At 41.5% G+C, this 23,190-nt stretch overlaps 2 protein-coding genes across 5 annotated transcripts in view; one reads left to right on the top strand and one right to left on the bottom strand.

The window, feature by feature from the left end:
- The window catches only part of LOC128793483 (transcription initiation factor TFIID subunit 4-like), a 147,817-nt gene extending 128,181 nt beyond the window's left edge, over positions 1 to 19,636 (top strand). The window contains exon 15 of the mRNA XM_053952694.1: positions 17,849 to 19,636. Coding sequence (XP_053808669.1) covers positions 17,849 to 18,016 — 168 coding nt within the window. The 3' untranslated portion in view covers positions 18,017 to 19,636. The remainder of the gene's footprint in view (positions 1 to 17,848) is intronic.
- Positions 19,637 to 19,731: 95 nt separating this feature from the next.
- KCTD15 (potassium channel tetramerization domain containing 15) overlaps positions 19,732 to 23,190 on the bottom strand; it is a 46,834-nt gene continuing 43,375 nt past the window's right edge. For all 4 annotated transcript variants that reach the window (XM_053952701.1, XM_053952702.1, XM_053952700.1 and 1 more), the window contains one exon: positions 19,732 to 23,092. In XM_053952701.1, coding sequence (XP_053808676.1) covers positions 22,937 to 23,092 — 156 coding nt within the window. In that variant the 3' untranslated portion in view covers positions 19,732 to 22,936. The remainder of the gene's footprint in view (positions 23,093 to 23,190) is intronic.

Consider the following 23,190-nt stretch of genomic DNA (forward strand, 5'->3'; position numbering starts at 1 on the left):
AAAAGAGAGTGTGGCTGCCAGTGCAGCTCCTTTAGCACCACTGCAGAGAAATCAGCGTGCTGCCCTAGTGCCCAGCTCTAGACATGGACAGATTGGATCTCTGGTTCTGAGCTGTCTGCTTGAACTTCCAACCTGGCAAACCTGTCCCTGAGCCCCGAGCCAGGGGTGTCACAGCAGGGTTCCTGGCTGTGTCACTGTCCCCAGCACAGGGTGTCACAGCAGGGTTCCTGGCTGTGCCACTGTCCCCAGCACAGGGTGTCACAGCAGGGTTCCTGGCTGTCCCTGGCTGTGTCACTGTTCCTGGCTGTGTCACTGTCCCCAGCACAGGGTGTCACAGCAGGGTTCCTGGCTGTTCCTGGCTGTGTCACTGTCCCCAGCACAGGGTGTCACAGCAGGGTTCCTGGCTGTCCCTGGCTGTGTCACTGTTCCTGGCTGTGTCACTGTCCCCAGCACAGGGTGTCACAGCAGGGTTCCTGGCTGTTCCTGGCTGTGTCACTGTCCCCAGCACAGGGTGTCACAGCAGGGTTCCTGGCTGTTCCTGGCTGTGTCACTGTCCCCAGCACAGGGTGTCACAGCAGGGTTCCTGGCTGTCCCTGGCTGTGTCACTGTCCCTGGCTGTTCCTGGCTGTGTCACTGTCCCTGGCTGTGTCACTGTCCCCAGCACAGGGTGTCACAGCAGGGTTCCTGGCTGTCCCTGGCTGTGTCACTGTTCCTGGCTGTCCCTGGCTGTGTCACTGTCCCCAGCACAGGGTGTCACAGCAGGGTTCCTGGCTGTTCCTGGCTGTGTCACTGTCCCCAGCACACGTCCCTCCCCTTGCCATGAGGACCAGCTCACTGCCGTGGCTGCACTGACAGCCCTGGGAGGACAAGGAGGACACAGCACAGCTTATCCTCCCTGCTTTGGGGGTTGGCTTGGTTGGTTTTGTTTTGTGGCTGGTGGTGTTAGGTTGGAAGCTGTGCCTGTCCCTTGCTGCCTCTTGGTCCAGTGAATGTTGTAAGAGGGCTCATTTCCAGGTGGGCCTTCAAGGTGAGCACAGGTACCAACTGACCAGCATCCATCTCTCCTGCCTGACACTAACAGAGCTGTAGGTATGGCACGAAATTCAGGAAACACGGGATCACTGTACAGAATCCCACTAGTTGTTGAGATTTTTTTTTTTTTCATAGCAATTGTGATACAGGAATTTAAAAGGCACTTCAAGAGCAATGTTACATATTGAGGCTTGAAAAATGCAGATATAATTTTCCCTCTTGAAAATGAATTTTTATATATTCTTCTGGAAGAGCCACATTTTGAAAAAGGTCTACAATATGGCCTAGACTAAAATGTTTGTGTATATCTCTCCCTGTACACATGCACATATAGATGTATATGTGTGCTTATAAAATAACTTTTGATTATGTATATGATTTATTATCAGCCATTTGACATAACATTATAAGCTGTCTCAAACATGGCTGAGAAAATAAAATTAGAAGAGTTGTGTTCCATGTTTTATCATTATGGATTGCTGGGGTAAATTGGCTCTTTCCAAGTGCCAGCATTACCTAATTGTTAGTATGTTCTGGGTGCTGGTGGTGGTGGTTTCTTGGACAGCCAGTACACTTTTATGATCAACCAAAGTTTGATTTCCATTTCCTATCTAAAGGACTGGCACATTATGTATTATTTATTAAAGCCAAGATTCTAATTGATGTTTTGTCTTAGTACGTTGGATTCAGAGAGCACTTTTTGTTCAAAATACTGTTTCCTTTATTGAGTCCCTGCTGCCATCAACCATACACCCTCAGTCTCATGCTATTTATCTCATCTGCCCCAAATATAATTCTTGTCTGTTTCTTTGAATTTATAAATTACAGAACCGGGTTTGCTTTTGAAATCCACTTAAAATTTTATATTTCAAATGAGACGAAGTGAGATGATTTTAACTATGCCTATTCTGACTATTTCCAAGAATTTGCATTATATGAAAAACGGCTCTTCTCCAGCTAGCAGTTTTATTTTATTCTACAGAAATAAATATAGCTGTTCTTATTTTTTTGTAATTCTTTAAACATAAATTAATGATAGTTTAATCAGTTTTCTGGCTGTTTACATTTTTTTCCTAGTCGGTTCTGCATCATGGTATTTTTGTACATTATATTATGATATAAAAGTAAAATTAATAGCTGTAAAAAGTGACAGAATTCTGCTGTAAGGATGTACAATTTTGTTTATTAAAACTGCGCTGTTTAAAGAACATTTTACTGAACTTCGTTTTTCTTGAACTGCATACTAATTTTAAAGGTCAGTGTGGTTAGTTACCATAGTAGTGACCTAAAAATAACCTTTCCAGTGTACCTGTATATTTCTGATCTGTAGTGTTAGCATTCAGAAATGTTCTTTCCCTTAGAGTTTCAGCAGCTAAATAAGTTGCAACCCCTTCAGCTATACTCATAAAAATTTGCTTCCAGACAACATGGTCTGTTTATTGTGTAATAATCGAAATGGCACTAAATTGCAATGATTGCTGAACACTTAGGAATTGCATTAACCACTTAACTGCTAAACTATTTTCCATTTTCTTCCTCACTGCGAAGTATTATATTGATTTTCCTCTTAGTTAGAGCTGCTTACTCAACCTCTGAGATGAACAGAATATTTTAGAAGCCTCGTACACTGTCATATTTTGAGTCAATCAGCAGTGACCTTGGCAAAGAATTTTCTGGAGATTTTTTAAAAGCTATCAAGCAGAATAGCTTTGTGTGCAGCCATGTATCTTTACAGAAAATAGAGGGAAACACAAAACGTCTGTGCTGAGTTTAGTCCATTATATGGAGGATTAAATCTTTCTGTTCCCCTCTATGCTAGATGGGTTATTTCCTGTTACTTTTAATACACTGCTGCTAAGACAAATTGGTGAATAGTTATGAGGCCTTATCCAGGGACTTAATCACAGCCTGTAATGTGGTGCTGGGAGTGTAATTAAAAACCTAAATACAGTGGTAAGTGAAGGATTTTAGTAGTGCTGTTGTATTCTTGGGGGGTGTTGATGATTTTTTTTTTTTTTTCTAACTGTTGTTTGTTAACTGAGGCAAAACAAACAGAGCAGTATCAAACTTCAAAGCTCCATGGCAATTGTTAGGTAAACTAATTGTGTTACCAAATATTTTACTTTCAAATTGATTTCCTTTTCCTCTCAAAGGTTTATAGAGTTAAATTCTGGCCCCGTTTCTTTCTGAGAAAACTTGTCAGAAAAAGCAGAGGGGTTTTTGGTTTGCGTTTTTTTGGGGGGGTATTTTTTTTTTCCTTTTCTTTTCTTAAGCAGAACCTTTCTGGAATCTTGCTGGAAAAAAAAAATAAAATAAATTGGGGGGGAAAAGGTTGCTACAGGTAAGGAAGAGTTAACTAGAAATGGAGCGGGGATGCTGGGGGGCAGCAGTGCTGCAGAACATAGCAGTGTTCGTGCGAAGGCAAGTCATTTCCCGAAACACTGCAGACACATGGCCCCAGGCGCTCTAAAACCTTTGGAGACCAAAATGGCTCGCAGGAGTTAGAAGTAATAAGGTGTTTTTCCCTTCTTTCTCCTTCACTGAAATTCTGTAAGGTTGCTATGCATTACCAAGGAACAATGCCACTATTTTTGTGTTTTATATGGGTATTAAGATCCATTACAATTTGACATTTTTAAGATTGGTTATCCTGTAGTTTGGTGTTAAATTGAAGTTGTTTGTTTTGAATTTAATTCTTTCATTTTTCAAAGGAAAAAAGGCAGCACTGCTGTGCTGATAGCTTACTGAAGTATGCCAGGATTTGATGTTTGAATTTAATGCTTGCTATCCCAAACTATAGGCAAAATTATCTGTAAAAGAAGTCTTGGGTTTTATATTTCTTTTAATTTTTTTTTTTTTAAGTCTGAAAGGTGCTTTCTGGCTAGCTTTTCACAATCAGGTTGTAGAAGATACTGCACATCTAATATCTTTGAGGCATACCGTTTCTGGGATTATTTTTAACACTGTGTTACACACCCAACTCATATTGTGCTTAATGCAACCTGCTTATGATTATTTTAACCCTGCATGTTTGCAGCAGCTAAATAAACTCCACATCAAATAAATTACTGCAGAAACATTATTAGGCCAGCAGCAAAGCTAAGGACATCTGTTAACTCTTTTTGCAAATGCCCTGTCCATACTGTTTATTCTAAACATTTATGTTGTTAATTGCTACTTAAGTACGAAGTAGCTCAGACAAAGCTGTGAAGAGCAGCTGAGGAGGATGAGTTGATGTTCCATTCACAGCCCTGCTCTGAATGCCACAGCAGCAGCCTGCAGCTCGCTGTTTGGGGGTGAACCGTGGTAAATCGGGGCAGATCTATAATCACATAGATAATCACACAGATTTCCATCGGGGTGGTTACAGCAGTGGTCATTGCTCCAGCCAGCTCCTCAATCAGCAAGGCAGAGTCTGAGCAGCTTTCCCCATTTAGGCCCTAAAAGTCTTAAGTTGTTATTAGAGCTGGTGAAAAAAAAAATTTGCTATGAAACTTCCTCTGTCAAAATGTATTTTTGTCAAAGATAAAATGTTTAGCAAAAATACATCTGTTTCAAAAACATATTTGTCAAGAACGTTTCTCAGCTCCGAGATGACATTTCCAGTGAGAAAGTGAGTCTATTGCCGAGTGGTTGCAGCCCAGATCCGGGAGATGAAAGATGAATAGTGCCTCAACCACGGGGCTGACAAGTCTCTCTGCCACTCGTGTGTGTTCTAATGCAGGATGAAAACATTGTTGAGAATTGAAATGTTTTCCGGCTCAGTCTTTATTATAAGGTAAAATGTTATACACTAGAACCCAATTCTTAGTTCTTTTAAATATCAATACTTTACATTTGAAATTCACCTGAGACCAGAAGGTGTTTTGCCAGCTGGCACCAAGAGCGGTCCAGGGCTCCATCTTCATTTGTAATTTAGTGAATGGCAAATACCTGATCATGAAAACAAACAGGATGCTGCTTTTCAAAGGTTAGATGGAACTTGAGAGCAGCTCTGGTAAATTAAAACAAACAAGCAATATTAAAAGGACCTGCTGCAATTCTCTAAAGACAGTGTCTAAAAAGTTTCTGTTGGGAAGTTTACCGGAATATGGAGAGCTTTTCATCAGCATGATAGAAAAAATAGATGCAAAGTAAGGAGTACTCCGTAACAGTGTTTTGTTTCTGTCATCTGAGCAATGTCTGATTTTGAAATTACAGTCTTGCCTCTGAATGAGATTGAAGTAAACCTGTAGTATATACTTCGAGTATTTCCAGCTCAAGTGTTTTCCTTGCAGTTAAGTGTTGGCTCATTGTAGTGTGGCTGTGGAGGATGACAGCTGCAAGAAACCCTGATTCACCTGCAGCCAGACTGAGCAGACAAAGGCAGGGCTGGCTGCCTGGAGAGCCCAAGCTCCGGGCTGCAGGAGGGCTCCTCTCCTTTGTCCTGCTTCCCCTTGGCCACCCCAAGCTGCCCAAGGAGGTTTTGGCCGTGCCCGGTGCCTCTCCCGGGGCAGAGATTCCCACAGGTGCTCCCCAGAGCCTGTCAGATAAGATCATGGGCTGGCCAGCTCCTGTTCTTGGGCCAATGAATTATGCAGCTGGGGTAATTAGATGGTTTTGTTCTGTGAATCAGGATTATGCTCCTGGGGTGCCACCTAGGAAAGTCTCTGAAACTGCATAATAAAAAAGTCATTTTTATGCAGAGGTGGAAATATTTTGAATGCAAAGAAGAATTGGTGGGGGAGGGCAGACCCGATGTCCTCCTGTATTTGGAGGAGAAAGGTGAAGTCCAGTTGTTAACCATTACAGCTCTTATTTCCCTTGCATAGTGGGGGGGTAGAGGAAGAGGCTATTTTAGCATCAACTCCAGAAGGCACAAAGTGCTACTCTCTTCCCCCAAGTAGGGCTGCAGACTATAGATCCATTTGTGTGGTTGGAAAACACGTTTGGAATTATACATTTAGGAACTCTGTGTATTTGTACAGGCACTGTATGCCATCTGTGTAATAGGACCCAGATTACAAATGAAGTCAATATTCCTTGGTTAAACCATAGATTCCATGATATTCTTCAGCTGTGTGTTTTGGAAGACATTTGAGGTAACAGACTAGTATGTAGGTTTGACTTCTCTAACCTCCATGCCTTATGTTTGTGCCTCAAGATAACATTGAATAACATATTTAAACTGCTCATGTGTGAAAAAGCAAAATTATATCTCACTAACTGATTTCTTCACACATTCAAAAAAATCGAATTCCCCTTTTGTTCAGATACTAAACAGGAATCCAAAAGGAAGCAATGTTTGTACACAAGATGTGGTATTTCAAGATGGGGAAGATACAAATACTTTTAATGAGAAGGTGTTATACTGATTATAAAAGTTGAATAATTTTACAAAGATATTCCTTTACAAATGTAGTTTTCATTGTGTAGGCATTACAGTCTGGTTCAGTTGATAATGAGTCAGAAGTTTACTGAGCTGTTATGATTTACTGTTTTGAGTTGAATATGGATATTGTAAAATAGTAATTGGTGATAATCATATTTGATTCTTTCTTCAATTTCATCCTCCATAAGAACTGGTATTGTCAAGTACTATAGTAAAAAATAGAGGGGCATATTCTTGTGGCTGTGATTAGTATATATTAAAAATATATTTTTGTTTTCTATATGTCTGTGTGTATGTAGTGGTTTTGCATGGGTATGTTTAAATTATACCAAAGCTACAGTCTTTCATTGATTTTAATTACTACCTAGCTATTTTTGAAGTTTTTTGTAAATGAAGCAGACTTTAAATTTGAAGGCAGTCCACCAGATGAGCTGTTCTAGCTGGAATTAGAGCTTACTTTCAAATTCCAACATCTGTATGAAATAGAACTTGATGACATGAGATACAAGTCTTAAAAGTAAAACAAAATAAAACAATAGAACACCAAAACAAAACAAAAACCCTACAGCCCAAACAAAACAAAACCCAACAAACCCTAACAGTAATAAAAGCTTCAAATGTCTTCTCTCAGTTTACAGAATCTGTCCAGTTTCCTGAACTTTGGATAGAACTTAGATTTATTGCAATAAAATTAACATTTTTTTGTTCACTATGATGCTACTGTTTGGGTTTTATGGGTACAGGGAGTAGGAAGGCAGTAAGGGGTTATAGTGATGCTGCTGTTGGTTGGAAAAACAGAATTAGGCCATAGTGGGAGGTGGTTAGACAGGCACAGCCCTGAAGTTTGCCCTGGAAGGTCTGGAATCCCCTGTAGTTCCACTGAAGGGGATGCCCTTTTCTGAATAAGAGCGTAATAGAAACAAAGTGCTTTGGAAATGAGTATGTAAAGGATATGGCAGCATCTTGAGCAGTATTTTTCAGAATGAAGAATGTTGCAGTTACTGATTTATCTTTTTCACTGAAAAAAAAAAAGAAGGCTGTAGCTCTGAAGGCATAATTTGCTTAAGACCCTGCCCAAATGAAGTCACCTGGGGAGCAGTGGAGGCTTCTGAAGAGCAGTCTAAGATCTGGCCGTGCACTTTGCAATTTAATTTTAAAAGAGCAAGTAGAAGCCAAGATCTAAGAGCTGTGGCAGTTAACAGGAAAAGCTGATACGGGATTATTGAGGTTAGAGTTCAGATAGAACAGATGGTAAAGTAGTTATAACCTACTGTACCATATGTTGCTCCTGCACACGTTCAGGTAGCACATTATGTGTACAGTGTGGAAAGATCAAGCATCTTAGCACAGATTTGTAGAAGGACCAAAAAAGAGCTTGAAAAATTGATTTCATCATTTCAGGCCAGGTTAATGAGAAAGATGTAATTTGTTAAACCAAACAGCAGAACTCACCATTCCAGAACGAGATACCAAAAATTAGGCATAACACATAACTGCATCTTTTCTACTTCCCAGAAAAATATGAAGCTTGTGTTTCAAGAAGTCTGTTTTGGGCTCGTTAGACTTGAATTTCTGGGTAAAGTATTTGAAGAAAAAAAAAAAACAAATTCACAGCACTTGAATTCAGATCGTTATAAACAGGTTACAGTTTGATTTATGATTTTTGTAACTTTTATTCAGGTGCCAGATTGTCAAAAGAGCATGCTGTCTTATTGAGGTGCCAATGAAGTGATAAATTTCTCACTGGAAACAGCTGGAGCTTCACTGGGTTGGAGTATGTCAGAAAACCTGCCTGCTGATCTGTAATCTCTGCTGATAATACTCAGATGCTTTTTGAGGAATCTGATGTGATACCATGAAAACAGGAAGGTAGAAAACAAGAAAGAGAAAAAAGGGTTAATAAAGTCAGAAGTACTGAGAAGAAGTGGAATAGTAGCAAAGAAGAAAAATGAAGGCAGAGAGTTGTGATTTGGAGTGGTGCTAAAGAGCCTCTGGGCTTGAGATTCATCTCGCATTTTATAATGCTCATGTTGTGTTGTATCATAATGCACTTGCTGCTACTGGAGCTGCTGTGCCTCCCCTCCCACTGCCAATGGTAAAAATAGGCCAGTAGCACCATTCCATGCCATGGAGCACACTGGGAATGGCAGGCTGTGCTTCCCTGGGCTCTGTAATTGCTGCAGTAATCCCCTCAGTGTGCTCTGTGCTGTTTGTGTGCCCGGGTGCCCTCCCAGCATCTGCTCCCTTCTCACCGTGCTGCCGTGGCTTCTTGTGCCAGCTCCACTGCCTTTTGTTTCGCTTAGAAATATCACAGCACCAGCCTCTGCTTTGGGCCAGCGCTTTGCTAAAGGTGTTGATTTTGGAGTTACAACCTTCTTTTAAATATAATATAGACCAGGACAAATATTCATGGTTATTTTGTTTGGGGAGTAATTAGAGCTGATAGGCTTGTCAGTTTGTACATTGATTACTGTCAGTTGTCAGGACCCATCTGTAAGAGCTCTTCAGTATGTATCAGATGGTTGATTGGGTGATTTTGTGTCTGGCTTAGACTTATTTCTATCATATATTTTAGGGTCACTTTTGATTAGAGTTGTTTGTAGCAGAGCACTTGATTTTGACTACCTGGTTTTAAATTTATTTTAAATAATTAATAACTATGTATGTTGGGGGTGATTTTAATAAAGGAAAGGTGGTGATAGTTGTGACATTTACTTGTTCAATTTTCTTTTCTTGAGGTAGTCTGAATGCTGTTCAAACCTATCAGAATAGTAAAAATGAAAAGCTAGAGATAACTAAGAGTAGAGCTTTAATGTCTGAAAAAATGGTTTTCTGCATCCCTGTGTCTCCTCCATGATAATCTACAAACTGAAGACATTTATTCTTTATAGATATCGATATGGATTGCCCAATCATTTTGTTACAGCAAGATAGAGTTGATTAAAGAATCTTTTGGAAAGTTTTTGTGATGCATTTAACCCACTGCTTATGCAGTGAGGTGGATCTGAGACAATTGTGAGTGTGTGAAAGGGTTAACTTTACAAAAGGCAAGTATATTTGGGTTTTTTTCAAATAGCTCAGTTTGAAATTTAAGGTTTATTCTTTGTTGTTGGCTGTGTTGAATGTGCCTATAAAATATTGGTTGTTTGCTTTGTGGTGAAATGGGCTGGAGGATGATAAGGATTTGGGAATTTGTGAAGTAAGAGGAGATTACAGGGTTTCTAAAGTGTAGAACAAAGTTGAAATTGGCAGTAATGTGTTTATAAATTAAAATTTTTTGCATGTTACTCGAGGCTTTGCTATCCTATTTTGTCTAATAATGGAGGGAGAAGAAAAACCTGGATTGCCATTTAGAGGTCAGAGGACAGTATGAGCAGAGGGCTGGTTTTGGAAGTTTAGGGGCGGATTAGGTAGGCAGTCTAATGCTCTCATGCAGAGCACTGAGAAGTGGTGGAGGCACGCAGGTCACCAAGTGGATCTGCTTTGAGTCCTGGAGAAGTGGTCCTGGTGTGGGAGAGACAGGCAGGAAGGTGGAAAAAGACCTGAGAAAGAGCATGATGGAAACAGCACTCAGGGCCCTGGGTGTGCAGGGCACTCCTCATAATGTGGGAGGGGAAGCAGTGCAGGGAGTGGGGCTTCTTCAGGGTTACTGGTGTCTGTAGGAATTTGTTTCCTTTTAGGACCCTTTTTTCTGAGAGTTCTTTGTGCCAATCTAAGTTTTTAAAATATTTTTGGAACAAGCAAACCACTAACTTAAAAAGAGCCAAGAGTGAGACTTAGCCGTAAGAAATGTGAACAAATCAAGGACGGAATGGCTGAATGATCAGGTAACTTCTCCCTTCTGGACTCTTATCCCAATGTCTGAAATGCACCAGCCTTAATTATATTCCATGATATTTGCAGTAATAGAGTGTTAGCTGTCTTCCACCTTTTATTTACAAATGTTAATGTCTTTTTTCCTGCACACTGGACTGTGTTCTGGCAATGTGTTTATCCTGCAAGCTGAAGGTATTAGCATTTAGGGCTTAATTTTATTGCCACTCAATCCAGAGATAACTGCATTGCCTGCTTTATTTTGGTTTGTTTAATGGGCTGGGTACAGGTAAGGGCCCTACACTACCCTCAATCCACAGAGGAGCCTGTGGTAATTACAAGGAAAGGTTTAGATCACTGTTCAGAGAGAGTGACTAATCCACCAGCGGATTTCACACAGGAATAAAGTCCTAAGGAGCTGGTAGATCTGTGGGTATTTTTGTCCTTTGTTTGGCAACTGGTGCATCAAGTCCCTTGATTGGCACTTGCACAGTTGCTGGGAGTGAGCAGGATGGCCAACAGCTGGAAACACAATTATTATAAAGTCTGGGTGTTATACATCATAATTAGGCTTAAGAACCAAAAGTCAGCTGAGATGAATGAGGGCAATTCATGCTCTCAAGAGCTGAGAAAGTGATTTTGTGTTTAAGATGTGGGTACTTTTCTCTCTGTCTCCTGCCCATCCCCTCCTGTGGGGGGCTGGCAGGACATGAAGCAGCTGTGTGACCCCGTGTGCTGGGGTGTTGTCCCCTACAGTCGTTCTGCTCAGAGTGTTTTCAGTAAGAGACAGACCAAAAAGCAGCCTTTACTGTGTAGTAATTATGTGTCTTTTAATTAGATATTTAAACAATTAAATTTTACAGTTATATGTGTCTAGAGATTGATGAATATCAAGAATATTTTAATTATTTTATGTTTCTGATTTAATGAAAGTCACAGTCATGCAGGTTAAAAAGGAAAGGGCCACCCACTACATAAAACTGAGAGTTTCAAACTAATATCAAGGATATTAGAAAAAAATTCAGATGGGAATCCAATATGTCTCAAGGAAAATGTGAATCCTGCAATCCTGGGCTGTAGGGCTTCTCCCAGAGTTCGTTTGGTGTTTGTTGACTCCCACTGTAAGAGAGTGCAGGGGTGTACAGAGTGACTAGGCTGGAGTAACACAGGCAAATCCTTAAAAAAACCTCAACAAAACAACAGAAAACAAGGAAAAAAACTCTATGTTAGTATTGAAAGATGAGAGGGGTAAAGCACCACAATGCTTGAAAAATAGCAATAAAAAACTTCGGCAGGATTAGTATTTCAAAGGGAGCAGCACTTGATTAAACATTTGGAAAGCATGTGAGGAGAAACATTCCAAGCAAAATGAAAATATACATGTATGATGGAAACAGGATAAATAGAATATTCCACTTATAATTGCCACAGCAAGAATGCAGCCCAAACTTCAGAATTCTTAATCAGGTAAAATTGTCATTGCTTTTAAGTCCAAGTAAGGCAGTGAGTTGTGTTGAGTATGAGATGCTTGTGGAAAAAGGTGTTGGCAGGACCCAGAGGTGCTCTGAAGAGCAGGTTCATGAACAAAGGAAATGAGAAGAGCCAGAGCTTGCAGCAGCAGTGAGTGTGCTGCGAGGAGCTGGAGGATACAAGGCACCGTGCTCTTGTCAGGCACCAAATGGGCAGTGGGGGTACCAGAAGGTCTTGGAAAGGTCGGAGGTCTCTGCAGAATGCAGAGCTTATCTCAAAAACCTGAGTTTCTCTGCCTCACATCAGTGCAGTGATTATTCAGACACTGCATGGATGCACTGATTAAGGAATTAAAATCAGTTGCAGTCTGGTTCCTACCTAGAGTGACCTGTTGAGGGCTGGGTACTGAGCACCCATCTCTTTTGAGCAAGTAAATGTCACAGCCCAAAGCCGCCTTACACTTCATCTCATTATTGCTGGCACTGGGGCAGACTCCTCTTCTTCCCAGGTAGTTTCCACTGAAATGCCCTGTGGCCTGCTTTTTGCCCCTGCTCTCATTCAGCTGGGAGGGAAATGCTGTCTTAGAGGGAGCAATAAGTGGTGAGATTGGAATAGATGCCCAGTTCCCTTAACTGGAAGATTTTGGTTTGATGCTGCTTTACCAAGCAGGTTTTTTATTATAATAGTACTTGCATATGTGACTTGGTGTAATGTAATAAAGACAAAGAGGAGGTACCTATAAAATCTTCTGCTTTTAATGGCAGCCCATTTCTTTGGGTTCAAATAACTTCAGATAATTAGAAACTGAAGTGATCACATCTGAAGAAAAAATTTTCACGGTATCCATGACTTAGTTTGCTTTACCTTCCCATTATTATTTCTTAATTTAAAAATTACTGCATGCTGTCTTTGAAATGTTGCAATTGTGTTGGTATTTGAAGTACTTGTAAGTACTTGTGCAAATCAGTTTTTCTGATGTTTGTCTGCAGGGCGAGGTGTGTGTTTATGTGCCCGGGGGAAAGGAGATGCATTTGCATCCAGGAGGGTGTAGCAAGTGAACGGGTGCCAAAACAGTCTAGAGGAACAGTTGCACTAAAATAGTGCAGGGTAAAAATGTTGGCAAATGAAAATAACCAGCTTCTGAAGAAAGCATGGGACTAATCCTCCCTGTAACTGCTGCTCATCTGAAGGCCTAAATGACAGCTTTTGGTGGTGAATCTTTCTAAAGACACTTGTAGAGCCACCGTGTTGCACATAAGATGTACGGTATTTTCGTAGATATAATTATATTTCATATGGTATTGTTAATCTTTGAGGTGCTGATGAACATTTATTACATTTCTGTACTTTAAAGGCATCTTAATTTTAGGATGTTTCAGTGAAATCATTACTATTAGCCTCCGTAGGTGTTGAATTAAACCCTAATTTATGTGGGACAGCTAATCACACATAGTATTATACCTGTTTTTCATGTGCCTCTCAGCCAAAGATCTAATAGCATTTTATGCAAGTAAAAATATAATTGCTGCAGAATATCTCCAGAATGTTTCTTGTGATTCAAGACCTCTTCTTCATAAGAGCAGACTAATAGACACCTCATCTTCCCTCTCCTCTGCAGTGCATGCAGCTTGCAGAGACAAAATTCCTGGTGTATTTTACTCCATAGCTTGGCTTTGAATTGTTGCTGTATGAGTCCCACTTTCAGACTTTGGCTTGAAGTGAAGTCTGCCACAAGGATGTGCCACGTAGCCTGGGAAGAAACCCAGCGGATCTTTTATCATTATTGCCTTGTCTCTGGCTCCCAGAGAAGCAATAGCCGCAGATCAAGACTCTGTTCAAAGCAGAGATGTCAGCACTGAATTGTTTTCTGGTGAAGGAAGGATGGATAAAATATTAAATGCAATCTTCTCCTTGCCCTTATCTTTCTGTTCCCTGACAGGAATATTGTACTGTATTTCCATGGTTCTGTAATTCAAAGTTGAAGGGATGCGGGTTTGTGAAGGAAAACAAAAATTAATTGTTCAACAGTAGAAATCATTGTTATAAAAGAAGTGTACATTGTATTACATTTGCTTTCTTCTGTGAAAGCACTTTTATCTCGAGCAAGGAACAGCACATTTTTGGGTCTTAGACACTTTGATTTCCATCCACCTGCTGCTGTAACCATTGTAATTTAATGCACAAAGACACTGCTCCTGTATGAGCAGTGGGTGAGTTTGTCCATTTTGGGATGAGATCATTTTGGAAGAGATGTGTCTGTCTGCCTCAGTCCCCTTTCCCAGCAGCCTTTAAACCTTTGGGGGATCCTTAGGGATCAAATTGGGTGTGGGGGCCCAGCAGGAGGACAGAGGTAGGAGGGAGCTTAAGATTTTCAGTCCCTGCAGCTCCTGCGGGATCTGTTGGCTTGGGTACAGCAAAGAGAGGCTGGCTGGGCTCTCCAGAGGAACAGGCTGCACCTGAGCTCTGGGGTGTGCCTGGCTCGGGGCCACACAGCCCTGGGGGCTGAGGAGCTCCTGCAGCTCCGGGGGTCACCTGAGGGTGACAAGAGCCCACCGTGGAGTAGCTCCAGTGCAGTTTTGAGATGGTGAAGGTTTGAGAGCAGGGAGACTCAGTGGTTGGTGAAGGCACAGGCCTGGGGAGAGGAGAGGTGATGCACACACTGCAGAGGAGCTGCTTTTCTGTGGTCAGTAGTGCCAGGGAGCAGTGACACAAATGAGGCTTTGCTGGCCTCTGTGCACAGAGCTTGTTGCAGTCTCCCTGTCACGCACACAGGTTTGTTCCTGTGGCAGGCTCTTGTATGTTTAGCTACTGATCTGCCAAATCTTTGGTCAGTATTTTGTTCTGAACTGTTTGTATTTCCCTTTGCAAACAGCATGAGTTTTCTCATAGCAGAAAATCATGAAAATAGCAAACAGGCTGAGAAAGTTGGCCCAAATCTTGTGTCACAATTCTGACATAAATTGAGAATTGCTTCCAAGTGTGCATACTGAACTCTGATTGTTCTGAAGCCATAATTTGAGGCGAGGTAGCTGCAGCAGTTGAATGAAGCCTGTCAGTCCAGCAGTGTTGTGGGAATGCTGTGAGCTCTATGCCATCACTCCGGGGCTGGAGTGCAGTGAAGCTGTCGAGGCAGGCAGGCTGTGCCTGTCCCCGTGGCTCTGGGATTACAGGTTAACCACGAGCAGGTACCAGGCAGGGTTACACATTCCTGCCTGTGATTTTCCATGAACTGATTTGCTCTCCAGCCCTGGCCGGGAGCAGGAGCTGGGGGGAGCCTCAGGTGCTCACCAGCCCCTGGAGCCCTGCAAGGAGAGCACAGGAGGATCTGTTTGCTCCCTGCTGTGGGTGTGGGGTGTGCAGTGCCACCCAGGAAAGGACTGAAGGAGCAGGGGAAGAGGGGCAGTGGGGAAAGGAGGGACTGGGAGGGAAGGGGATGGGAGTCACTGTCACTCATCTCAAGATGCAGAGGCAGAGAGTTCATATATAAATTACATGGGGTTTCTTCTTCTTGGTCTGGAATGTCTCAAGTTTTCCTGAAATTATAAATAGACGTTCACTGATAAACTAGCATCGATGTATATTTGAGTGTGTGGGATTTGGGAACAGCTTGCATGTGGCAGGCCAGAAAATAAAGGAGGTAAACAATTTACAACTTTTATTCTTTTAATAGAGCTTTTATCTGTATAACACTGATTAGTTGCCATAGATACGGACAACACAGGGCTTGTTTGGGTTGATGAAAAATCTGTCATGTGATTTTTCTTGAGAAAATTTTGAATTACTTCAATTCCACCATTCTTGGCCATTTTTTAAACTATACTTGAATTCATGTATGAAATTAATTATGGCATTTAGGAGTCTATATTTTTATATAGCATATGCAGAATAATTTTGAGTAGAATGCAGTACCAAACAAACTGGGTTTTAATTTTAAGTAGTGATCAAATTGACACATAAATTACTGTTCTGTCAGCTTGCAGATGTGCTTCTGTATTTCTAAAATTGTTTTTATGATTATTTTTCACCTTGTAAAACAACTCCAGACCATGATCAGGTAACCGATGGGCTCACAAGTGTGGTTATGAATGTGCACAGCTTGGTGCCATGTTCTGCTGCTGGTTAAGGATATGATGCTCTTCCTATGTTGAAGTTCAGTATCTCTAGTGATAAATGCAATCAATATGACTTGACACATCTTAATTCCAGCTACTGTGTCCAAATAGAGAGCAGTTCCTTGCTGTAAATGTAACTCAACTGACTAAAGAAATAGTTTTATATAGGGATTTTTTTTTTTTTAATTATGCAGCTTTTCTCTGTTAGTAAGTGTGTGTGGGATGCTCCGGAGTGCTATGGACGTGGTTTCCAATGAGTTTTAGGTGGCCACATTCCTTTCAAGTGTATTTGTCACAGGTCCTGTGGTCAGGATGAATCTGAAATGAGTGCTGTGGGCAGGGGAGAGATGCAGCATGGGGGGAACAGAGAAGAAGGAGAAGTATTTTTTGAGTTAGTTTGATTTAAAATAAATACACACACAGTGGTTTCCTAAGGACTTAGAAACAGTGGGCACAGCCCTGGCAGAGTGGGTGCATGGTCAGAGTGCAGTGAGAGGCAGCTCAAGGTGTTCCAACCTGTAGAAGACAGAGAGGAAGAGTTTAAATGGTTTTGTTTCTTTTAGGAATGCAAAGTGTTTCTTGGGTTAAGGTCTGAACTCGAAGCACTGCTGAATACCTGGATTATGCACTGGGGCATGTGTCTGGCTCCAGCATGCATGAGCAGCCCTTGCAGCTGCATTTCCTGTGAGCAGCGAGGTTCAGGGCTCAATCAATTAATTAACAAAACCTGCTCCATACTGGAGAGCAGAATCCCTTGGCTCAAATGCTCCAGGGGCCCAAAGGCTGTGGGCTTCTTCCTCCCTTCCCTGCAAGCTGAGCCACATTCACTGCACTCCATTAAGCCCTTGGTGTTTGTGGGCACAGAACAGGATTTGCCCACTGCTGTAATTGAATAAGCAGGAATGGGAGAAATAACATGAATGGTGCACTTCTGCAAGGAGTCAGACTGACTGTGGTGGACAGAGGGAAACAGTGCCATGCCTTGCTCTCAGCAGACCATGTGTGTTTCCCCTACAACCTTTCAGTAGTAAAATTACCCTGAACTGTATTCTTAATGTCTGGGGTCAAGATCCTAGAATAAGTATTTCCTGGGGAAAGAAAGGTAGGTTTGAGCAGCACTAAGTAAATTTGGGATATTAAAAGTATAGAAAATTTTACCAGATGTCTTAGAGGTTTGAAAAATAGCTTAAATATTTTCAGAGATTAAAACCTATTTTTCTAAGTTAGAACACTTTATTTTGCTACAGACCAATTGGAATTAACAAAAACAATGGACTCCTATGGATGAAAAAACAACTGAACATGTGTGTGCATCAGGTTTCAGTTTAAACTCCTTGAGACTGCAGGGGCTGTAATTATGTCCTTTCCTTTTCTAAGTATTCAGTTCACAGTGTTCTCAGTCCCAGTTTAAGAATTTTCTCTCTATATACAAAGCCAGGATGAGGTATTCAGTAATTCAGTATCAATGAACCAATTAAAAAATATATAATTATTTAACACAGTTGTCAAAACAAGTATGCTAATGTTTGTATTTATGATCACATAATGTCTGAGTCTTTGTGATATTTTTCATTTAAGTTTTTGATTGTTTGCTGAGTATCTCCCTACACTGAGCCCCCCTCTTCAGCAGACCCAGAGGAGAGAACTGAGGTCCCTGTGGGGACTCCCAATATTCCACTCCCAGTCCTTGGATGAGCAGCAGGCTAGTGCACACATTTGATATATTAATGACCTTATCTGCTGAAAATCGTTTTGTTCCTGAATTTAAACTGGCCAAATACGTCTCCAGTGAATGTAGCAGGATGGATTTGTCCTGTGTTGTAAGCAAACAAGGTTTAGCCTCACGTGTTTGCACTTGAGGCCTTTGCTCAGGTTAACTCGCTGAGACTCAGAAGAACAGCAAAAATAACAATAGTAAAAAAGCCCTGATGTAATGTGTTCAGAATGAGGCTGGTAGTGATGCAGTGAAGCTGTTTAACAGGATCCTGCAGCCCTGAGAGGAGGAAGCCGTGGCTGCTGCAGGACTCAGCTGTGCTGTGTTCTCTTGCAGGGCGTGGGGGTGTGCGGGGGCAGCCAGGCCGGGCTGGGCACGGCCTCCCCCCGGCAGTACCCCCGGCAGAAAATCACACGAGTCAACCTCAGGGACTTCATCTTCTACATGGAACAGGAGCGAGACATGAGCCATTCCCTCCTGCTCTACCGAGCTCTGCTTAAATAAAGCCAACAGTCGTACTGATTGCTCCACAGAAGTTCAACTTGCTTTGAAAGCTGTCATTTTAATGTGCCTTCTATTTTTTTCAGAAGTCAATGTTCCAGTTATTTTGTTTTGTAAAATTGTCAGACACATGCAATAAATTCCCTTTATGTAAAATATATATATATATATATATATATATATATAAATGACAAAAAAATGTGCAAAAGGTTTTAAAATGTTAACTCCACAAATAAAATCAACATTGAACTCTTGCTCCATCTGGCCATTTTAGGTAAGGTTGAAATAGCTGGTGTTGAAGTTACACAAATGCAATGGCTCACCTAAACCATCTCCTGGCCAGGCCTGGGACAGGTTCACAGGAGTGGGTCCCAGCCTTGGTGTTGACCTGAGTGTTCACTCCCGGTGCTGGACTTGTTTTGTTTTCAGTTTACTAGCACTGTCTCAATAACCATGGTGATACCTGTTGCTATTTAACTTAGTTGTAATGGCAATTTTTTGCACAGCCAAGGTACCAGCCACTGCACACTTCCACAAATTTTATATATTTAGGATTTTTGCTTTTACTGCACAGCTCATTTCCTGAGCCATTTGCTGAACCAAATCTTAAGTGTATGAAATCTGTGTGCAGGCTCTCAGCTGAGTTACCTTGACTTGCTTCCAGTTGTTTTCTAAATCTCATCAACCTTTTGCGCATTTGTAGCAGTTGGTTAGTAACGAGATTCAAAGTTGGGTTTTATTTTCTAAAAAAAAATGTTAATTTATTTATTGCAAATAGTATGGTTTAATGGTGGTTTTAAAAGAGAATAAAGATTTTAGAGTATTCTATATGGATTTTTAAAGTTTCTGTAAAGGTTTTTGGGGGTCGCTTCCACTCCTGGAGTGGGGAGAGTGGTGAGCCCGGTGGCACCTGGAGCGAGGACAGCTCTGCCTTGGACACTGGACCACGGCTCCAGCCAGAGAGGCTCCTGAGCAGGCACGTGGCTTTAAGCATGAGGAGCAGCTGTAAGTACCTAAAGTGGGGTGAATGCCTTTTAAATACCTAAAGGTGGGGTGAATGCCTTTTAAATGCTTTGCTGAAGCAGAACTTGGGCCCACACGGAAGCCGAGCGAGGCCGGTGCGAGTCTGAGAAATGGGGATCGAGTGGGACACAAACAGGCACGAGCTGTGCTGCAGAGTTAGCAGTGTTACAGTACCACGGAAGGGAGACATTTGCTTATTTATCTTCTCCATTTTTACTATGTTATGCTTGCCACTTTTTTGAGGCAATATTTTTTTTGATGGGAAACCATAGCGAAAGCACAAATAGAACTATTTGTCCAATAGTTTTAAAAACAAAGGTTTTAATTATTTTTTAAGGTTTATGAAAAGCAGAAGAAAATTTATACTGCTGCTATTTAGCCAAAAGATTATTCATAAGGTATTTAAGGCCAGGAAGTGTAAAGTTATGTTTTAAATGTATTGATAATTTGTACATATTGTTTATAAAGGCCTTGTGTTTATTAGAGTTACGTTATTTTGATGATTTCTGTACATACTGGTAAATACCCCCAATTTGTGTGAAAACATACTCCCTTATTTGTACTTATTTTGTAAAGAAATAAAACAATTTACTAAAGTAACACATCGAGTGACATACAGTATTAATTTATCAAACATGAATTTCACATTGTCTTGTAGTTCTTAAGCACTGGTCAGAAACATTTTGCATTAAAATATTAACAGAATACCCACAAACAAATATTAAAACCAAATACTTCAATGTTTTGTTGTGCTGATTCTTATCCTTTGTGAAACATCTAATAAAATTGTCAACAAACCTCGGTGCCATCAGTACAGAGAATGGATGCGCTCAGCAGTGGCTTTCTCGAGCGAGGAGCCCCGCAAGCACAACAGAACATTCCCTCTCACTCTGTCTGCCACTGGAGCTGTGACAGCCCGGACACAAAGTGCTCGTGAAGCCTCGTGCTCGTCAAGCACGGGGCCAGTGCTCAGCAACAGCGAATCAGAACAGTTTTGCTCAATGGGATCAGGTGAAACACCAGGCTGTGCTTTGCTTCTTGGCCTTCGCCACGCAAACATGTGCTGGCTGCACACCACGGCTTTGCTGGGGATCTGTGGTGCTTTGAAACATCTTAGTGATGCTGAGCAATGTTCTTCATTAAGTTATGTTGCTGTGGTTTAAGGCCAGAAGTAGATATTCAAATCAGTTTTTTGCTGATATTGATGTCTAAAAATATAGGGAAATAAGTAAAAAATATATAAATGAAACTGTAATAATCTTTAAATAAGTGACCTGAAGTTACTAACTAAAAGAACATGTCCTAGCTTAACTTTTTCTTTCTTTAAAGGCATATTTCTTCTAAGAAAGTGATTGTTTCCACATGTCTTCCTAGCCTTTGTGCTGTTTTGCAGTCAATGCTGTGATGTCATGGTTTAAACTTTCCATCTCAAGTTCACATTTAACTCGGCTGGCGCAGCCTGGAACCCTTTCCAATGCCACCTCAGCAAAGCTGCCCCAACTATGGGAGCTGCTTTATTGAGCCATAAAAAAATACAGTAAACACCAAACTGAGGAAAAACCAACCAAGCAACCAACCAACCACAAATACTTCCAATGTTCCACAGATGTGTAAAAGCACCATCCCAGTCTGCGCTCCCCAGAGCTGCCTGGGGAGAGCACCAGGGGCAGGAGCAGGCCCCTGGGATGGAATATCACCTTTATTCCCTGGCTGAGAGGTAAGAACTGGACAGGGTGTGCTGCCAGGAGTGCTCAGCTCACCCCGTGCCAGAGGGCAGGGCAGCAGTGGATACAGGATAAAAACAAGAACCTGAATAGACTATTGAGGGATACTTTGGACTTAAAGGTATGAAAGTAATAAATAAAACACTTCTTTTTGTAAGACGTGGCTACATCAAGCTGAATGGAGCAAAGGGCTGGAGAAGACGCAATCAAAAATTCTCACCTCTTTCAAACAACATGGGAGATACAGTGAGTGTTCCACCCTACGTGCTTGTTTTTGTTCATTTACTTTACAGAAATGTTTATGGCATGAAGTACTGTATAAGAAATGTGCATACACAAATACATGACAATTATACGTTAAGTTCTTTACAATATTAAATGTATAATATACAATTCTACAGATATCTTACATACAAAGGTGAATGTTGTGCCATATATTCAAATATGGCAACGCCTAGCAACTTTAGAATGTCGTACAAGTATAAAACCACAAAATAAAATAACTTTACAACTCTTAAAGTAGACAGATTTGCTCAACTGTTCTGCTAAGGTAGCAGGCCAACCGGCCAGGATTGCCATTAGAGATTTCCGAGTTGGGTGACCAAGGTGAGAAAACCTGCAGAGGTCTGATTTTCCATGGACAGGTATCCAGCCCTTTTCCAAAAATTAGACCCCTGCCTAGATTTTACCTTGGATAGTCAGTACAGCTCATTGCTTTTGAAAACACTAGTCTTAAACGTGACTTTTAAGTTTTGCCTGATTGCAATCAGTTCGCATTAAGAACTGTTGACCACTTAATACTCTGTCCTTTGTTCCATTGGCCATATTTATGCATCTAAAGAGTTTCATTAAAATTCATCATCTACAACAGTATTCTATAAATTAATGTGGGAGAAACTAAATTGTGATTAACACATGAATTAGTGATTGAGGACCCAATCATGCTAAACAGCAATAAACAGGATTTAGCAGAATGCTATTTATAGCCTTGCACCTGCAAACACGGTGCTGTCTCCTGAGTTAGAAAGCCCTGTGAGTCAGTGCCAAGTCCTGGCAGAAGCAGGACCCTCCTGCAGACAGACCCCTGACTTTGTTAACAGAGAAACTTACACAGATAGAGGGCAGCTACAGAATTCAAATTTTAATAATAATTTAAAATAATAAAGCAATTTAAACCGAAGGCGGCCTGCTTTCATCTGGCAATGGCAATACAGGGTTTTAACAACTCTTTGCAAGAATTCCAGACCCATAAAGAGTGGGCTTGTCCAAAATCCTTAAACTTTCCTACTGAATGTAGGCTTCTAACATGGTTAGTAAATGATTAACAAGGGGTGGCTTGTTTGGTAGAACCATGCTTCTTTGATGATGCAAAACTTAACAGTTGCTGTGTCAAAACAAGATTGGCCTTAAAAGAGCTACAGCTCCTCGTGGGATATGTGACCCTCGTCTGATGGTGGATGGCATTTCATTTTGTGCTTCCAGATCCCTATTGTTGCAAATATTGCCATAAATGGGCCTGTCCAATTTCTTGTCACTTGTTTCGTTTGGTTTGTGGGGGGGTTTAAGTACTGAGCACCAGTGACTATCAATCAGTCCTTTTCTGGTTTTGGATCCTGTTCACAGAGAGAGACCTCAGCTGGAAATGCAGTATAAAAATAAGCCATTTACTCATGTGGGTGAGTACAATCACCAGGTGACTGTGATGCTGGGGGTGTGAAGCACGTCTGATATGGAGGAGGGGCGGCAGTCAGGGAAGGTTCTCAGTGCAGTTTTTGGGGTTCTTCCTCCCGCAGACGGCCCCGTCCCCACAGGCAGCTCTGGGGTGTCCCTGGGCTCCTGCTGGTCGGTTCCACTGCTTCCATGGCTCTTGCTGCAGAAGTCCAGTCCAGGGCCAGGGTTTCCAAAGCTTTGCCTGTTCCACACCACTGCTGGTCAGCCCAAAGTCCATCCCAGCCCTGCCATGCTGGCTGTGCTCAGGAACTCCACCGTGAACGACAGACAGCCGGTTTTCCAAACGCATTCCGTGGCTGGCTATGTGACAGGTAGTTTCAGAATACCACTAATGGGCAACATAAAGTCAAAAATCTGTTTGCTAATACTGTTTTGCAAATCCTTAGTGTTTCACATAAGGGACTATTAAACACTTCTACGGTTACAAAGGGGGCACGGGCAGGGTCTAGTCCAGGGGCTCCTGTTTTATTCTGATTCTTGGGGTGGGTTGTGGTCGTCTGTCTTCGCGACACAGCACGTATTCGCTGAACTGGGAGGAATCCACCCCACCACCACAGGAAGCTGCCACGTTAAATCCCTTCTGAAATAATCTTTCGAGCACCTGCAATGTGGAGGGAAAAAAATCAGATTAATATTTAGCAAATTTTAGTGATAAAAGCATTCGGAAGCACCAGATCTAAATGATGGATTTCATCTTTT

The sequence above is a fragment of the Vidua chalybeata genome, chromosome 11, assembly GCF_026979565.1.
Source record: "Vidua chalybeata isolate OUT-0048 chromosome 11, bVidCha1 merged haplotype, whole genome shotgun sequence".
Classification (NCBI taxonomy): Eukaryota; Metazoa; Chordata; class Aves; order Passeriformes; family Viduidae; genus Vidua; species Vidua chalybeata.